Source organism: Zootoca vivipara, chromosome 6, assembly GCF_963506605.1.
Source record: "Zootoca vivipara chromosome 6, rZooViv1.1, whole genome shotgun sequence".
Classification (NCBI taxonomy): domain Eukaryota; kingdom Metazoa; phylum Chordata; class Lepidosauria; order Squamata; family Lacertidae; genus Zootoca; species Zootoca vivipara.
In genome coordinates this window covers 96,581,319-96,598,155 of record NC_083281.1, presented here as the reverse complement: position 1 = coordinate 96,598,155, position 16,837 = coordinate 96,581,319, and the positions used below count along the sequence as shown (strand labels likewise).

General features: G+C 44.8%; 1 protein-coding gene across 1 annotated transcript in view; it reads right to left on the bottom strand.

The window, feature by feature from the left end:
* FAM178B (family with sequence similarity 178 member B) overlaps positions 1 to 16,837 on the bottom strand; it is a 181,936-nt gene that overhangs the window by 99,062 nt on the left and 66,037 nt on the right. The window contains exon 10 of the mRNA XM_035118861.2: positions 4,001 to 4,106. Within this exon, the coding sequence (XP_034974752.2) occupies positions 4,001 to 4,106 (106 nt within the window). The remainder of the gene's footprint in view (positions 1 to 4,000; positions 4,107 to 16,837) is intronic.

Here is a 16,837-nt window from a genome sequence, read left to right as displayed (position 1 = left end):
CCAACGTATATACAATATTAATTTGAGAGAACAAAAGAGAAGTAATAAAAAAGTATAATAATGGAAACTTGTAGTACATATTGCTTTCTTGATATGCATAAAGTCTCTGTATAATTATACAGAAATGCATTATCATATACCTAATAAAATGTGTGGATTTGCTTTTTCCTGTACTTTATTACACCAATACATTATAAATGCACTTCATTTTTCTATAAAACAATAATAAGATTGCTTGCCTGCTCTGACTTTGACTAAGTAAGTTAATTTGATCATATTTACAGTGTCCCACACATTATCCAGCCTTTCAACGAGGGGGTCCTTATTTCCCCTCAGTTATGACTTATGAGCATATGTATAATACTGTAAACTAAAAACCAGTCTTTTATCATCCGTTATAACACGGTCTTTAATATATCCACAAAGGATAACCAATGGATCTACTAAAAGTGTATACCCTGTGACTGTTTCTATTTCTTTTATCATTGCACAACAGAATTTCTTTATTTTTGGACAAGTCCAGAAAATACGTTGTGTATCAGCCTTATTTGTTTTACAATGGCAGCCTATATTGCTTGTTGTTCTGTATATATGACTATGTTGTTCTAACATCAGATACGATCACATACTATCATTAAGATTAACAGATATGGTTTGTTGAGGAATATTTAAGCATTCTTTTGGGGTGCCAAATGCCAGTGGGGATGGGCAATAGTGGGCGGTGCAACAAAATGTTAATTGCACCTTTATATGGTGGTATTATTAATATTATTATTGTTGTTTGTTTATTTATTATTTTATATTGAAAGTCTCAGGGCAGGTCACAATTTAAATTTCAGTATTAAAAACAGGTAAAACAAATTGCAGACAGGAATACCAGCAAAACTGCCCTCCCCCCAAAAAGGGCTTTTTGCAGTAAGGAAAGTAACAGGAAAATGCACTGGAAAGTGTAGGATAAAACTTGACACAACATTGTAAACATATCAGAATGCTCAATAAATAGCAGGTGTTATCTAACCTCCATGAAACTTTGTGCAAGGAAATCAGGATGAATGCTCAATAAACAGGCTGTTTATTGGGTTTTGGGGTGATAGCTTTGACCCTAGGTTTGAGGAGCAATTAGTTTGTGGGGCACTGCAAAATATGGGGGTTTTCACTGCCAAATGCTGCAAAACTGTTGCCAAACTTTGGCACCGGTTTGGAGTAAATCAAACAATATTGGATTTTGGGGTGTTAACTACGGACCTCATGTTTGATGTGTCAACTGCTCAATTTGTGAGGTGGTGCAAAATGTGGGGTCTTCCTTGTAAAATGCTGCAAAACAACTACAAAACTTTGACACAGGTTTGGAGGGATCCAAAATTTTGGAGTTTGTAGTTAATTATCTTATGTGGAAGCAGTCCTTATGCGCCTGGATCTATTTCTGCTTTGACTCTGACCTGGACCAGACTTGCCTTGCTAACCCCCGTTTCTGCTCTGATTGTAAAGACTGAGACCAACTACATGACTCGGGCTGGCTGGTATCATTGGAGACAGTCAGTATGTATGACATGTATGTCATAGATGTATGACAAGCATTATTGATCACAGAAATATTGATCACAGGCTATTGCAGTAAAGCTTAAGCTGCCGTCTATCTGAATGTGTCCTCTGGCATAATACAAGAAGGAAGAACTGGTGGTTCTCTCCCATGCTGAGGAGGACTCAGCGGAGGTAACAAGAGGCAGCCTACGTCTCTGTGCTGAAGGCTGTAGTGGAAGTGGCCAAGATGAAAGGAAGGGTGGAAATCTAAAGCACTATCTTGCTGAATTCAAGTCGGGGAATGAAGTTGTTGGTCTAAGACAGAAGGAAGTGGTGGACCATGGGGCAATCCAGGTTCTAGCACCAATTCTCAAGCAGAATAACACTCGCTTTGTGACTTGGTTTCCCCTCTGATGCAAAAAGCAATACCTGTCTAGCATATCTGAAGTGTTCAACAGTAAATCTGAGGAGCTCCAGGAGCTATTTAGTTTGGGGACTGTATGATTTGGTGATAGAGGAGCCTGAACTAGAGACCTGCTCTGTGTCTTCACTTCTTGCCTGGGGAAGACAGATGCCCCCCCCCCAACACCAAAAGAACATGCTGCTCCTTTACTAGTATAATCCTTAGGACGTCCTCCTTACTTCAGTCCCAAGAGCCATAACAGCAACAGGAAGGGTGGATTAAGGGTTTCTCCAATGGGATCTTCAAACAAGCAGCGGTCTGACTTAGCTAAGTGTCAGCATTGGCCATGCCAGTTATTCACCCATTTTCACCTCCGCAAGGCCAGACTAAAGGAAGAGCAGTTTCTGTGCAGCTTTCCATTTAGAGCCCCCAGGAAGGGGCAGGCTCTTTGTGCCCAGGCATGACTGCTTGTCTGTTGCAGGAGATTCTTTCCCCTTTTGCTGGCCATGGCACGCTCTTCGGCCAAGCAGGTTCTAAAACTCTGCACAAAGGCATGCTCAAATTCCCAATCTAAATGATTCAGATTGGGAAAACCCATATATACCAGCTTGCATTACAAAATTTATCATAATTCCAACATGCAGAGCCTTTGATGATGTAGAGGAGTGGTGCCTTTCCCCGAAGACGGTGTTTCTGTTGCAAGGTGTTATGTTCCCCCTAGCTAGCAAACCACATCTTTGTCCCTGGAAAAATGTTATCCACCCCCTGCAAAAGAAACCTAGCACATCAGTTGCAGTTTTCTGTGAATGTAACTGCGCTGCTGTCACAGTTTCATAGCAACAAGAAAAATTGCATCCATGGACTGTCACCCTGCTTCACAGCCCTTGCATTTGATTCAGCAGCTCACTTTTTAAAGTTTTTAACCAAGCCCTGTTTCTGAGCTGTATGTCACACAAAGCATGGAAAATTGGTCCTTGTTGCAAGCATTTTTCTTGGCACATCAGATTTCTGGGCTCACGCTGTCACACCAGGAATGCTTCTGTGTAACAAATAGCTCTGACACTTTAAGGTTGTGATGGTTTCAGCGGTGCTTCCCCCCATCACCACTTGAAAATCCTAATCCCCTGCGTAGGAGAATCACAATTAGCTGCCACAGAGATGATTGCGGTGTGTGACAAACAGCGGATTAGGAGGATGGAAGGCAGAGGAGCAGGCCGCTGCAGGGAGGCAAGAGGAGCTAATCCACACACAGGGTGAATGAAACCGGATTAGCTAACACCAGAACCAGATTGTGCAACCTTATTTCCAGGGCCTAGCTCAGTCTTCCCCAACCTGGTGCCCTCCAGATGTTTTGGACTACAATGCCCATCAGCTCCAGCACTCCAAAACATGTTGAGGGCACCTAGGCTTTGGATCTTTGCTATTAAATAGGGCCTCCTCATCCAGAATCTGGGGCAGTCACATAGGTTGTCTTTGACAAACAAGGCTTTCTGGAACCTATCACATTCTGGGCCTCCCAACAGATCATGTGTAATGTTAGTTTCCAGAACCTGCTTTAGATAATCTAAACCCCTCCCTCATTGTCTGTGTCTCAGCCAGAAAATGGTGGTTGCATATGAACAGACACAAGAGCAGGTGTAGCTTTTGATGCTGCAGGTGAGCTGTGTTGCCTTCACTCTGTGAAGGACACATGTACAGCCTTCAAATCAAATCATGACCACCTCTTCCACAGCACTTGTCTCCCCATGATTCAGACAAGCTGTTTGTTTAATCCCCCGTCCCCACTCTGTGAGTACCCTGCATGAAACTCTTGTTTGTTTGTTTGTTTGTTTGTTTGTTTGTTTTAAAAAACCAAACAGCCTTTTTAACCCCTGAAAAACTGCTCTGAGAAGAGAGATGGCACCAGGGCCTGCCAATCCACCCAGTACAAATCCAGTTTCCATTGCTTCTCCTAAATTCAGTCTGGAGAGAGAGATTGGGACATGTGCCCAGAATGCAGTCGGCATGTTTTCATGCTGGGTCGACAGCTGAGAGTAGCTATGTCTGGATGCAGCAGGTGTTTTGCTTGACACTTACCTTAAATATATCTCCAAGCACTGATGTCAAGGTGAGCTGCCAAGACGCTCCCTCAGGAAGGCTCTCGCTCTTCATGTCTGCGGAGCCAGGAAGGTGTTCAGAAACCCTGGAGGCAAAAGGAACAAGGAGGAGGTCAACAGCGGGAGACCAAGGGCAACTCCGGATGCTCTAGCACCAGGCCTGGAGTCCCTAGGCTGAAGACCTTGGGAATGCCAAACAATGAAACCTCACTCTCTTATTTATCTACGCAATGAAAGCAGAACGTTTACATTTTAGCATGAATTAAAAGATTGTTGATAACTGTATAACCTTTAATAAGTTTACAAAAGTATGAGATGAATGAACACATTAACACAGAACATTCATAGGAGAATCATAGGTACATTATTATAACACTATATACACTATATACAGAACAGTTTCTTTCGAGCTCTTTTGGATGCAAACATCAATTATATCATTAAAATCCATAAGTCACAGTTTATCACTCTCTATGCAGAGAATGCTTTGATCAGAAAACTGATCTTGGGACATTGGTGACCATAGATCATTCTTTATCTTTTTTAGTCTAAAAAAAACGATCATTCACCAGTACAGTTTCCAACCATTAAACATGGGAACAATCTGAAAATTGTTTCAAAGGGTGAGAGCTGAGCGTAGGGTGCGGACCAAAGGTGGAAGAACTACCCCAAAAGGAGCATGATGTGTCCCACACCAGAGGTACTGCCCGTCCTCCAACACCCCATTTTTTGGTAACAAATTGGGTGCTAATACTGATAACTTGATAAATGTGTTGCAGGTGTCAACACAAAATGGTTGGTCTTGGACAGCAAAAAAAAAAAAAAGAGGTGACTATTCTCCATACCAAGGAGGACTGTCACAAAAAAGCACTGGTTGCAACTCTTTCTTTCCATTGGGACTAAGTAAACTCAACTGGACGGAGCTGGAATAATTATGCTTTTTCATAGTCTCCCCCTCCCCACATGAAACCACTTGAGTCTGGCATGTTTTGAGAAATAACTTCATCCTAACCCAGGGAGTGTAGGGCTTCCAACACATGCTTTCATCATGGCAACGTGGAGCAAAAGGCGATTTCACACTCTGCTTCAGATTTCTGCTCAGCAAATCTAACAGGGGGGGGGATCTCACTGCTCAGCCCCCACCCTTCGTTCCCATTAGAAATCTTCAATTTCAAGGCTCAATTTCTCAGCCATCTCAGATTGCTTTGGGCTGAAACTGAACATGCAGGATCAGACGGCAGCTCTGATTCCACCCTCCCTTTATTCTCTTTTATTTATTTCTTCCTCTTCTTCATAACCGAAAGTGATTTTTTAAAAAATGCCTCTTTTTATTATTAGCAGGCTTTAAGCTCAAAAGTCTGACCTACATTGAAGACTGCATAATTTAATCAGGATGAAAGAAAGTTCTCTCATTTCTTAATACCACATTTTTAACTCTTACCATCCTGTTGATGAGAAGTCTCATAAAAACAGGCACTGTTCTTTAATTTCCTTGGGTGGGGTGGGGGGTGGACACACCGCAGCCCCATCTTTAACTCTTTTTTTATTCCAAAGCACAGGCATTTTCACACGAGTCTTAAATGTATAGGCAATACGAATCTAAACTCAACTTTGGCTAAAAGGTAGAATCTGTCTGCCTATGCCAGCTCCCCAAGTTCAGGCCCACTGTTATTGTGGTTGTTGCTTTGTTTAGCCTATAATATATTTTTGTTAAACATTTCTTCCTTGACAAAAGTATGTGCAATGTCTCTTTTTCAAGTTGTGTTTTCTACAGATCAGTTTCATTTGTTGTGAGACATTAGTGTTAGATTAGGAAGAAAAGGGGGAAACAGGTGGAGGTGGGAATGGTGAGTGGGGGTGGGGTCAGGTGGCAATGCTTCTACTGTATTCTACTTAGAGTATGTGTGGGGTTTTCTGTCAGTGTCACTTGTGTGGGTTCTCTTTACTATTTGCTTGTATTTCCTTGGTGGTGAGAGAGGTTGGGGTGGCTTAGGGTGTGGTTGGTTGTCTTTGATTGGCTGTAGTGAAGTTTGTTTTTGTGTGAGCGGAGTGTGAGTGTGTATTTTTGAATCAGGTTAGCCAAATTGATTTGTATGCTGTCGCCGGATTCTTGTTGTTGTTTTGTTGGGCTGGGTATGTGATAAAGGGGTATGTGAAGGTGTCTTCTTCTATTTGTCCCCGTGTCATTTTGTATATTGTGGATATCATCCCTTCTGAAGATTGTCAAGAGCCTAGTTTCTGCTGATTTGACAACTGAGTTGTTTCCAAGGGCATGTAATTTGGTGGTGTGTTAGCCAGGGCATTTGGGTGTCCCCTAATTTGTCCTGTATTTCTTGTGTTGATATGGATTTGTTGGTTTTGTAGAAGTCTGCTAGGTGGTATAAGCCTTTGGCCTGCCAGGTTTTTATCTGGAGGTTTTGTGCTGCGTGTGGAATAATGGGTGGCGTGCCAGGGGAATTAGTGGGGATGGGGTTGGGGACAGTTTGCCTACTTCTTCTTTCCATGCTTTAGGCATGGTCTGTGTGAACCTGTTTAGTGTTGTGGGGATTTTCCTTAGTTTGTTTGCGAGGAATGGGTTTGCTGTGGTGCGGGTATTTTCAATTGGGTCCCTCTCTAGGCGTACCCATTGTTTTGTCTCGTCTTCTAGGATTTAAGGTATTATGTGGTGTACAGTGGTACCTCAACTTACAAACGACTCAACAACCAAATTTTTCGACTTACGAATGGGGGTAATGGCCGCGCGTTTACGAATGTCTCGACATCTGGAAAAAAATCGTGGCGGTTTTAGATAGGGATTTTCTACTTACGAATTTTTAGATAGGGTTGCTTTGACTTACGAATTTTTCCGTTTCCAATGCGTTCCTATGGGAAATCACGTTTCCAACAGCATTTTTCGACTTACAAATTTTTCGACTTATGAAGGTGCCTTTGGAACGGATTAAATTCGTAAGTCGAGGCACCACTGTATTTGGTTGGCGATGTAATATGCTTCTATGTTGAGGGTTCCCCATCCTCCTTCTGAGGAGGGGAGGTGCAGGTTTTTGGGGCTTATTTTTGGTTTTTGTGTGAGGAGATAAATGAGTGCAATTTCTTCTGTCATTTGTGAAGCTGGGCTGGGGGAAACCAGATTGGGAGGGTTTGGAATAAGTAGGTTAATTTTGGGATGGTGATAATTTTGATCATGGCTATTTTGTCTGAGAGAGTGAAGTTGGTGTTGTCCCATCTCCTCGGGTCATTGTTGATTTGTCACCACAAGGGGTTGTAGTTGTGAAGGTATAATATGTTGAGGTTTCTGGTTAAAGTATTTGTTCCCCTAGGTATCTGAACTTGGTGCAGCAAAGTTCTATCTTGGTGATGCTGGCGAATTCTTTTTGGGTATGAGGTGGGGCGTTGAAGCACATAGCCTCAACCTTTGCAAAATTTACCTTTAGGCCCTAAAGTCCCGCTGTTTTGATACCCCAACACACCCAGCATTACCAAGAAATGGAACCCAGAAATAGATTGTATATAAAGGGGCTAGCCTGGCTCTCAGTACGTTCTACAGGAGAAAATATTTGGGCTGCAATGTTGTTAAGCAAGGAGGCAAGGACCTCTTCATTCCAGACACACTGGGGCAAAACTGCATGTAGCTCTGTCCATAAGTGCAGGTTTCTGGTTTTTGTTTTCACAAATAGTCAGCTCCCCAAAGATCCCTCTCATCAGGGCAAGCGACATTAACCATTTGCAATCCACTATGGCCCCAATCTGGAGCAGGGGGCCCATGGCTGCAATTTGCTTCGCCCCCAAAGATCCCAATTGCTTCAATTGTACTTTTTGTTTGGCAAGGCAAATTCTAGGCACAGGAAGTCCGTTATGTATTTGGACCCCAAGGTTAAAGCCCCTTTATCCGTAAACACATTTGGGTCCCTACCTGGATCGCAGTAGGGGATTTGGAAAAAGGAAAAGAGAGTCCTGCACTTAAGGGTGGATCTATGGGACTAATTCCATTTGTTCATTTGTTTATTTCCTACAGTGCCCTTCAACTGAGGATCACAGGGTGGATCACAATTTTAAAAGACAACAAATACACAGCATAATAACAAACAATATTCCCCACAAAAAGGTTATAGAATATTTTTCACCTGGCACCTAAAGATATATATTGAAGATGCCAGACAAGCCTCCATGGGGAGATCATCCCACAAATGGGGAGCCACTGAAGAAAAGGCCTGTTCTCAAGTTGCCACCCTCTGGACCGCTCTTGGAGAAGGCACACAAAGAAGGGCCTCAGATGACAAACACAGAGCCCAAGACGGTTCATATGGGGAGAGGTAGTCCTTGAGGTATTGTGGTCCTGACCTGTTTATGGTTTTATAGGTCAAAACCAGCACTTTGAATTGGGCCCAGAAATTAACTGGCAGTCAGTGCATTCGAGCCAGGATTGGTGTAATATGCTCATACCATTTTGCCCTGGTGAGCTGAATTCTGCACCAGCTGAAGTTTCCAGACTGTCTTCAGAGGCAGTGCCACATATAACACGTTGCCTCAATCTAACCTGGAGATTAGAGACAACAGAAGTCATGCGATTTATTGCTGCCAAGAGAGGGGCAAAAGTGGGCCACCAGCCCAAGCTGATGGAAGGCCCTCTGCGCCACCATGGCCAAGGATCCAGGAGGACCCCCGTGCTATGTAGCCGCTCCCTCAGAGGCAGTGCAACCCCATCAAGAGCAGGCCACCTCCCAGCCATCCACTAACAGGGAACCTCCTGCCAATAGGGCCTCTGTCTTATCTGGATTGAGCTTCCATTTGCTGGCTCTCACCCAGTGGGTTACTGAGGCAAGAGACTGGTCCAGCACTTCCACTGCCTCACCTGCAGATGTAAAGGAGAAGCAGAGCTGTTTGTCACCAGCATATTATTGACATTTGCAGTTTGGCCCTGAGATCACCTGAGAAAGTCTGGCTGCTGACACCCTACCAGTGTCTCTGACTGCACTCTTTTACTCTGCCCAATAATGGTGAATGGTTACAGTGGTGGAGCGCCTGCAAATGCTGCCCTGGTCAGGAGTGAGTGTATCCCATGACTGGAGCAGGACACCACCTGAAATCCCCTCTCTCCATCTAGGATCCGTCTCTCCTCAGATGGACAGAGCACTCAGAGAACAGCATGAGGAGCTGGAGCAGGTGACCTTAAAGGGCAGGCCGGCCGGCCAAAAACCCTCCTGGTACTTTGCTTCCAAGCTGTTTAAGGCTTTGCTTTTATTTGTTTATTGACACCCACACCCACGTGTCACTTCATGAGATGCATCTCACCCTTTAGGAATCATTGCAATTGACAAACCCCCTTTCCACAGGCACTCCTCCCATCATAATCACAGATGCTCCCAAGGTCCCTATGTTCCAGGGATGTCTCTGGTTTAGAGAAGCTTCTCTCAGTTTGTCACATGGGAGGTATCTCATTATCCATTTTGTTTTGTGGGTGAGTGACTGGCTCTAATGGTGGCGTCTCCATGAACATGGAAGAAGAGACTGTGTTAGAGAACTCTCCCTCTTGATGCAAGGGAGGAGAGGAGTGCTTATGCTTCTGGATGAATGCATGTGAAGTTGATGCACAGAAGTTGATGTTCTCCCAAAGAAGCAGGAAGGAGAAGCCTGTTGAAAGGATAAGGGGGAAGCCTCTCAGAAGGAGCTGCATGGCCAAGCCGGGTCATGTGCAGAAGACTGAGAGCAAGGACTGGAAAGAGAGAAAGACACCATTTGTTTGAATGTTTAAGGAAGAAGCTGTAATCTTCAACTAAGAAAAACCAAGTCCATGCTTGGATAAGCATGTGAATGTAAATACTTTGCAGATATCTTCTTTAGCTATATGTTATATAAGTAAAAGCTTTTGAAAAGTTTAACAAGTGTTTGGACACTGTTTTAATTTCAGGAAATAAAACTTCAAGATTTGGCTTCCTAGCTGCAATTTAGCTGCTCTGCCAACCATAACTGGGCCAAGACTTCTCTGTTCCATCACAGCATCCATGACATCATCCAGCCCTTGACACAAGGGAGAATGGATTGCGAGTCGCAGGTTATGAAACTCCACACAGGGATTTTTAGCGGCTAACAGCACAACCCTAACAATGTCTACTTGCAAAAAGGGAAGAGTAGCCAAAGAATGCTCCAACTACCACACAATTGCGCTCATTTCACACGCTAGCAAGGTTATGCTTAAAATTCTACAAGGCAGACTTAGGCAGTATGTGGACCGAGAACTCGCAGAAGTGCAAGCTGGATTTCGAAGGGGCAGAGGAACCAGAGACCAAATAGCAAACATGCGCTGGATTATGGAGAAAGCTAGAGAGTTCCAGAAAAACGTCTACTTCTGCTTCATTGACTATGCAAAAGCCTTTGACTGTGTCGACCACAGCAAACTATGGCAAGTTCTTAAAGAAATGGGAGTGCCTGATCACCTCATCTGTCTCCTGAGAAATCTCTATGTGGGACAAGAAGCTACAGTTAGAACTGGATATGGAACAACTGATTGGTTCAAAATTGGGAAAGGAGTACGACAAGGTTGTATATTGTCTCCCTGCTTATTTAACTTATATGCAGAATTCATCATGCGAAAGGCTGGACTAGATGAATCCCAAACCGGAATTAAGATTGCCGGAAGAAATATCAACAACCTCAGATATGCAGATGACACAACCTTGATGGCAGAAAGTGAGGAGGAATTAAAGAACCTTTTAATGAGGGTGAAAGAGGAGAGCGCAAAATATGGTCTGAAGCTCAACATCAAAAAACCCAAGATCATGGCCACTGGTCCCATTACCTCCTGGCAAATAGAAGGGGAAGAAATGGAGGCAGTGAGAGATTTTACTTTCTTGGGCTCCTTGATCACTGCAGATGGTGACAGCAGTCACGAAATTAAAAGACGCCTGCTTCTTGGGAGAAAAGCAATGACAAACCTAGACAGCATCTTAAAAAGCAGAGACATCACCTTGCCTACAAAGGTCCGTATAGTTAAAGCTATGGTTTTCCCAGTAGTGATGTATGGAAGTGAGAGCTGGACCATAAAAAAGGCTGATCGCCGAAGAATTGACACTTTTGAATTATGGTGCTGGAGGAGACTCTTGAGAGTCCCATGGACTGCAAGAAGATCAAACCTATCCATTCTGAAGGAAATCAGCCCTGAGTGCTCACTGGAAGGACAGATCGTGAAGCTGAGGCTCCAATACTTTGGCCACCTCATGAGAAGAGAAGAATCCTTGGAAAAGACCTTGATGTTGGGAAAGATGGAGGGCACTAGGAGAAGGGGACGACAGAGGACAAGATGGTTGGACAGTGTTCTTGAAGCTACGAACATGAGTTTGACCAAACTGCGGGAGGCAGTGGAAGATAGGAGTGCCTGGCGTGCTATGGTCCATGGGGTCACGAAGAGTCGGACACGACTAAACGACTAAACAACAAAAACAAGTTAGGATTGCAGCCTCAAACTTGATTTTTTAGGTATGCGAGTCAGTCAAATCTTGTAAGAGAACACGGTATTTTGCCCATCCCTCATGATAACAAAACAGGATTTTTCATTTCATTTTAATATTTATTTCCCCATTTTTCTTTCTATAGAAACCAAATGCAAACAAAACAAGAACAGCATTATAAACCATTCAACAAACGGACGAACCCCATGAATGCTTCCTAGGCTGTTGGATTTTCCATTCCAGAGCAGCGTGTTCCCCACGCATCCTCTGCTCAAATTGCTAAAAAGCAAACAAAGACACACATTCCCACAGAGGTAAATGTTATGTTGCTACAGCCTTTGAAAGGACCTCAGCTATCTCTGCTCATGTAAATAAGCGGAAAGGTGTGAAGGGAATCAGACCCTTGTGTGTTATGTTCATTCAACCATGGGACCGCAGTTCTGCTAGATTCTCCCCTCCCAGAGCTATCAAGAGCTAAAGGAGCAAAGGGGAGAATAAGACACGGCATGAGCACTTGGCTGCTATGTAAAAACAGCTCAATTCACTCTTGCTCAGGTGAAAAGTGATCAGGTGATGGTGGAGGAGGAGGAGGAGAATTGGTGCAGAGCAAATCACAAAGGCCAAACACAGCAGGAGGGGACCTGGCAGCCTGCCCAGGCGCTGGCAACAATAGAGCCTTAACAAAGCAAACCCGCCTGTTAATCCCGTGGGTGGGAAGCCTCTTGACTGCCAGGCAGTGGAAGTTACACCTGGCTCTGCGCAGAGGCTTTCATCTCCCCCAGTTTGAGAGACTGGAGCAGAGAGGCTACCACTGGGCCCGAGGTCAAGGGTTTGGAAAGGGTCACAAGGTGTCTAGTTCAAAGGGGAAAATTTTGCACTCAATAGGTTATCAAGGACACACACACAAAAGCAATCAGAGGGAAAAGGATGATGGGAAAAACAGCTTGCCGAGAACAGAAATTCTTCCTACTGAACAGTGGAAAATGTGGCCTCAGATTCTCAGTCACTTTTAAAAGCTGGGCTGGACCAAGTCAGTTTTGCCGTTTGAGGCGAAGGACAAGATGGTGACCCTGATGTTCTATGTACAGAAGCCAGCTGGTCTGGCCGTTGAATCTTATTTCAATATATTTTAATGGAATAGTGTTCTCTATCACATCTGAGGGCAGCATCATCACCCTATATCATTTTGTGGCTTAGCCCTCCCCCCTGGCTGGTTATCAGAGTGTAGAACAGACACATAGCATACATAGCTATGGTCTCTCTCTCACACAAAAAGAGTACAGTGGTAACTCTGGTTACAAACGCTTCAGGTTACAAACGCTTCAGGTTACAGACTCAGAAATAGTACCTCGGGTTAAGAACTTTGCTTCAGGACAGGGCCGGCTCTAGGTAAGGTCCCGGTGGCGCGGCGCGGCAAAGCCAGGCGGGACGCTGTGAGGGCGGGGGCGCCGGAGCGATCTCTGCGCCTCAGCGCCAGGGCGCCCGACCAGCTCCAGACTGCCCTGCTTCAGGATGAGAACAGAAATTGTGCTTCGGCAGTGCGGTGGCAGCAGGAGGCCCCATTAGCAAAAGTGGTGCTTCAGGTTAACAGTTTCAGGTTAAGAACGGACCTCCGGAATGAATTAAGTTCTTAACCAGATGTACCACTGTACAGCCATGGGGTTGCCACTGCTGCCCCCCAGCATCTGCCACCCAAGACAGTTGCCTAACTCTGCCTAATGGTAGAGCCAGCCCTGTCCATATGTCTTGCTACTCCTCCACTGCCCAGAGATAGAAGGACCAGTGTCTGGGCTGATGTCAAGCTGCAGAGGCACATGGCAAGTGTAAGGCAAAGGTGAAGTCATCACCTGAGATGATGGACTTTGCCTGCTTGCCAGAGTAGCAGATAAAGAGGAACTCCCTGGAGGCACCATTAGGAACTGAGGGGTGGGGAGAGAAATGCAGGACAGTTTGAATTCTACTAAAAGCAATTCCTAACAACAAAGGGACACGGCAAAGGGATGATATCCACAATATACAAAATACTGCTCCAAAACCCCACAAGCCCCCTAGACATAATAAAAAAACAATGGGATGACATCATAGGCTATGAGATTAACCCCACCCAATGGACCAGGATGTGGTCTAAACCCCCTTTAATCCATATCAGCGAAAAGAAAAGAACTCACTCTGAAACTCACTTACAGATGGTACCTAACGCCATGGAAACTAGCGCTAATACACCCAGGAACCTCACCAAAATGCTGGAGAGGATGCACCTCCACAGGCACATACCTTCACATGTGGTGGGAATGTCCTAAAATCCAACTCTTCTGGACAGCAATCATACAAGAAATATGCAAAAATAACTAAACAAGTATTAGAAGTCACCCCAGAACTGCCCTACTAAACGCCTTCCAAGATAATAATGCCCACTCACACCACAAAGAGCTCATAACCCATCTCCTCTCAGCAGCCAGAAGCCTCATAGTCAGACACTGGAGAGACTTGTCAGGAGTAAGCATGGACCAATGGTATCAAATAGTATGGGAATGGCCTTATTAGAAAAACTAACCAACAACTGAAAGTGACACAGGGACAAATAGAAGAAGACGCCTTCACCCCGGTATGGCTCCCCTTTATCACATACCCAGCCCAACAAGACAACAACAAGAATCCGGCGACAGCATACAAATCAATCTGGCTAACCTGATTCAAAAATACACACTCACACACAAAAACAATTCTCACTACAGCCATAGCTGCCAAGTTATCCCTTATTTTAAGGGATTTTCTCTTATGCTGAATAGGCTTCCTCGCGAGAAAAGGGAAAACTTGGCAGCTATGACTACAGCCAACCAAAGACAACCAACCACACCCTGAGCCACCCCCAACCTCTCTCACCACCAAGGAAATACAACAAGTGAATAGTAAGAGAACCCAGACAAGTAATGCTGACACAACCCCCCACACACACACTAAGTAGAAGAACAGAAGCATAACCACCCCACCCCACCCCCACTCACCATTTACCCCTCCCCTCCCCCCTTTTTTCTCCCTAATTGTTTAAACCAATTCATGGACCAGGAACCTATACATTGACCACTAATAATGAAACACATGTTGTAGATATTTTTCCACATTTATTATGCTATTTTTGTGATATACAAATGACATGAGAAAACTTGGTATACTTATTTATAATAAGTAAATAAATAAATAAATAAATGGATTCTGGGTCTGAAAAGGTTGAAGGCACCTCCTGTAACTGCCCTGTAAAGAACAAAAGCTCCACCAGCTTTTACTGATCTGCTTGACATTTCTAACTTGTTTTACTGTAATACTGTGTTTAGTTTGTAACGCACCTTGTGAAATTTGTACCGGTATAAGAAAGTGCAGATTATAAACATTAAAATAAGTAAGTCACTATCTGCTATCATCTAACCACGATGTAAGCCAGGTGCAAGCAAATCGGGATGCCGCCTGGCAGGTCCCTCTCTTGGCCAAAGGGCTCTTTGCCTCCCTCCAGCCTTCCAGAAAGGGGACCAAGCTCATCGACTCGTGAGCCACCAACCGCACCGTCTCCTGGGAAGGGGCCTGGGCTACAGCTGGGACTGCAAGCAATCTGGGCAGCAAACCTCCCTCCTAGCCTGGCTACATGTGACAAGGCCGGAAACATCTGGCCTACCTTGCAATGTGGTTGCTCAGCACAGCCTTCCAGCACCCCCACCCCAAGCCCTCTGTTTCTCCTCCCCACCCTGGCTTTGCGGCTGCCTTTATGAGCCTGGCTATCTTCTCTTTCCAGACTCCCATCATTTACTTGCTTCTTTGCTTCCCGGCCTGTTAATTACAGGCCTGATGTGGGCGAACAGAATAGAGGGAGGGGGTGCTATTTAGATGGATAACTGCTTTTGTTTCCTTCCCCCTGCCAGACTTTGGAAACTGGAAGAGGTGAGTTAAAAGAGGGAGATTTATACCAGGATCCTCTCCCTGCGGCTCACCACCAGGATTTATAACCTGCTCTGGTTCAAACTATGTTCAGGAACTGGTGGCTCATAAAAGTGAAGGATGAAAGGTGCCAGCTGGGACCAGGTGGCAGCAGATGCCGGGAAAGACCCCCCCCCCCAGCCCTGCCAATGCTCCTCTTGGCCTCCAGCCATCTGCTTGTTGCAGCTCTGGGCATCCCACCCGTGTAGCCTTCCCAGTCCCTCTCCGTTCTTAATTTCAGCTCTCGGGCACTAACAGCCATACTGATTCAATGCTCGGCTGGGGCTGCACTGGATGTTAAGTGGAGGACCATGGTTGAGGGAGATGGTTGCTCCCCACAAGGGTGGGGAACCTGTGGCCCTTCTGATGTTGCTGGACTACAATTCCTATCATCCCAGAAAAGTGACCATGCTGGCTAGTGGTTATGCTTCTGGGGTGGTTATGCTTCTGTTCTTCTACTTAGTTCATGGGAGACTGAGTTCAAGAACAACTGGAGGGCAACACATTCCTCAACTGTGATGTCCTGGCTCCCACTTGTAGATGCAGTACTTGCACTCTCGGCTTGATTACAGCCAAGGCTTTAATCCAAAGGCCACTATAATGCCCAAACATACAGGTTACACAGCTCAGAGGGTCATAGCAGGGTTCTAAGGCATAAACTAAGATGTCGTTGTCCCAACACTTGACATGCCCTCTGAGCTGAGGCCTGGGACTGGGCAATAAACGCCCAGTTGGCGTTGCATCCTTGGCAATGGAGGTGGAGACAATACGGCTGGCTCACTATCCAATCTGGTCTCAGGGGAGCACTTCACTGCTGAGTGATGGTGTTGAAGTCATGCTGCCGCCGCATTGGAAACATCCAATAACACGGAGGTGAGACTGAGAGTCCTAGCACTACACCGACAAGTAGGAGGGAATTGTTGGGAATGACAGGAATTGTGTTACACAAATCAAAACCCACCTGTCCTCCTAACTTCACTCTGAATTGTGCAATGCAGTTCTCCAACCCAAAAATGTGTACAAAAACTCCCCTTATATAAGAGAAAGTGTGTACAAAATGCACATATTGGCAAAAATAGCATGCATTATATTTAGGAGAGATGCACACAAAAATATGCACAAATTTTCATTTGATTTTTTTTGTTTGCAAAGTGATGTGGAAATGGGATGGACTGAATTTACAATTGGAAAAATGAGAAAGTGATAGAAACCAAAATTTGCAGGTTTATCCATCCCTAGTTTTCGGACCCTGCCAGTTCTGTCATTATGTCAGCTTCTGTTCTGGGTCAGAGCACAATCTAGTACATCCATCAGACTGGAAAAAGCCAACACTTTCTTTTTCTTGTCCTCATGGATGTGCAGATAAAACAGGGAGAAGGCTTAAAACTTAAATGTGAAATTCAGTAAAG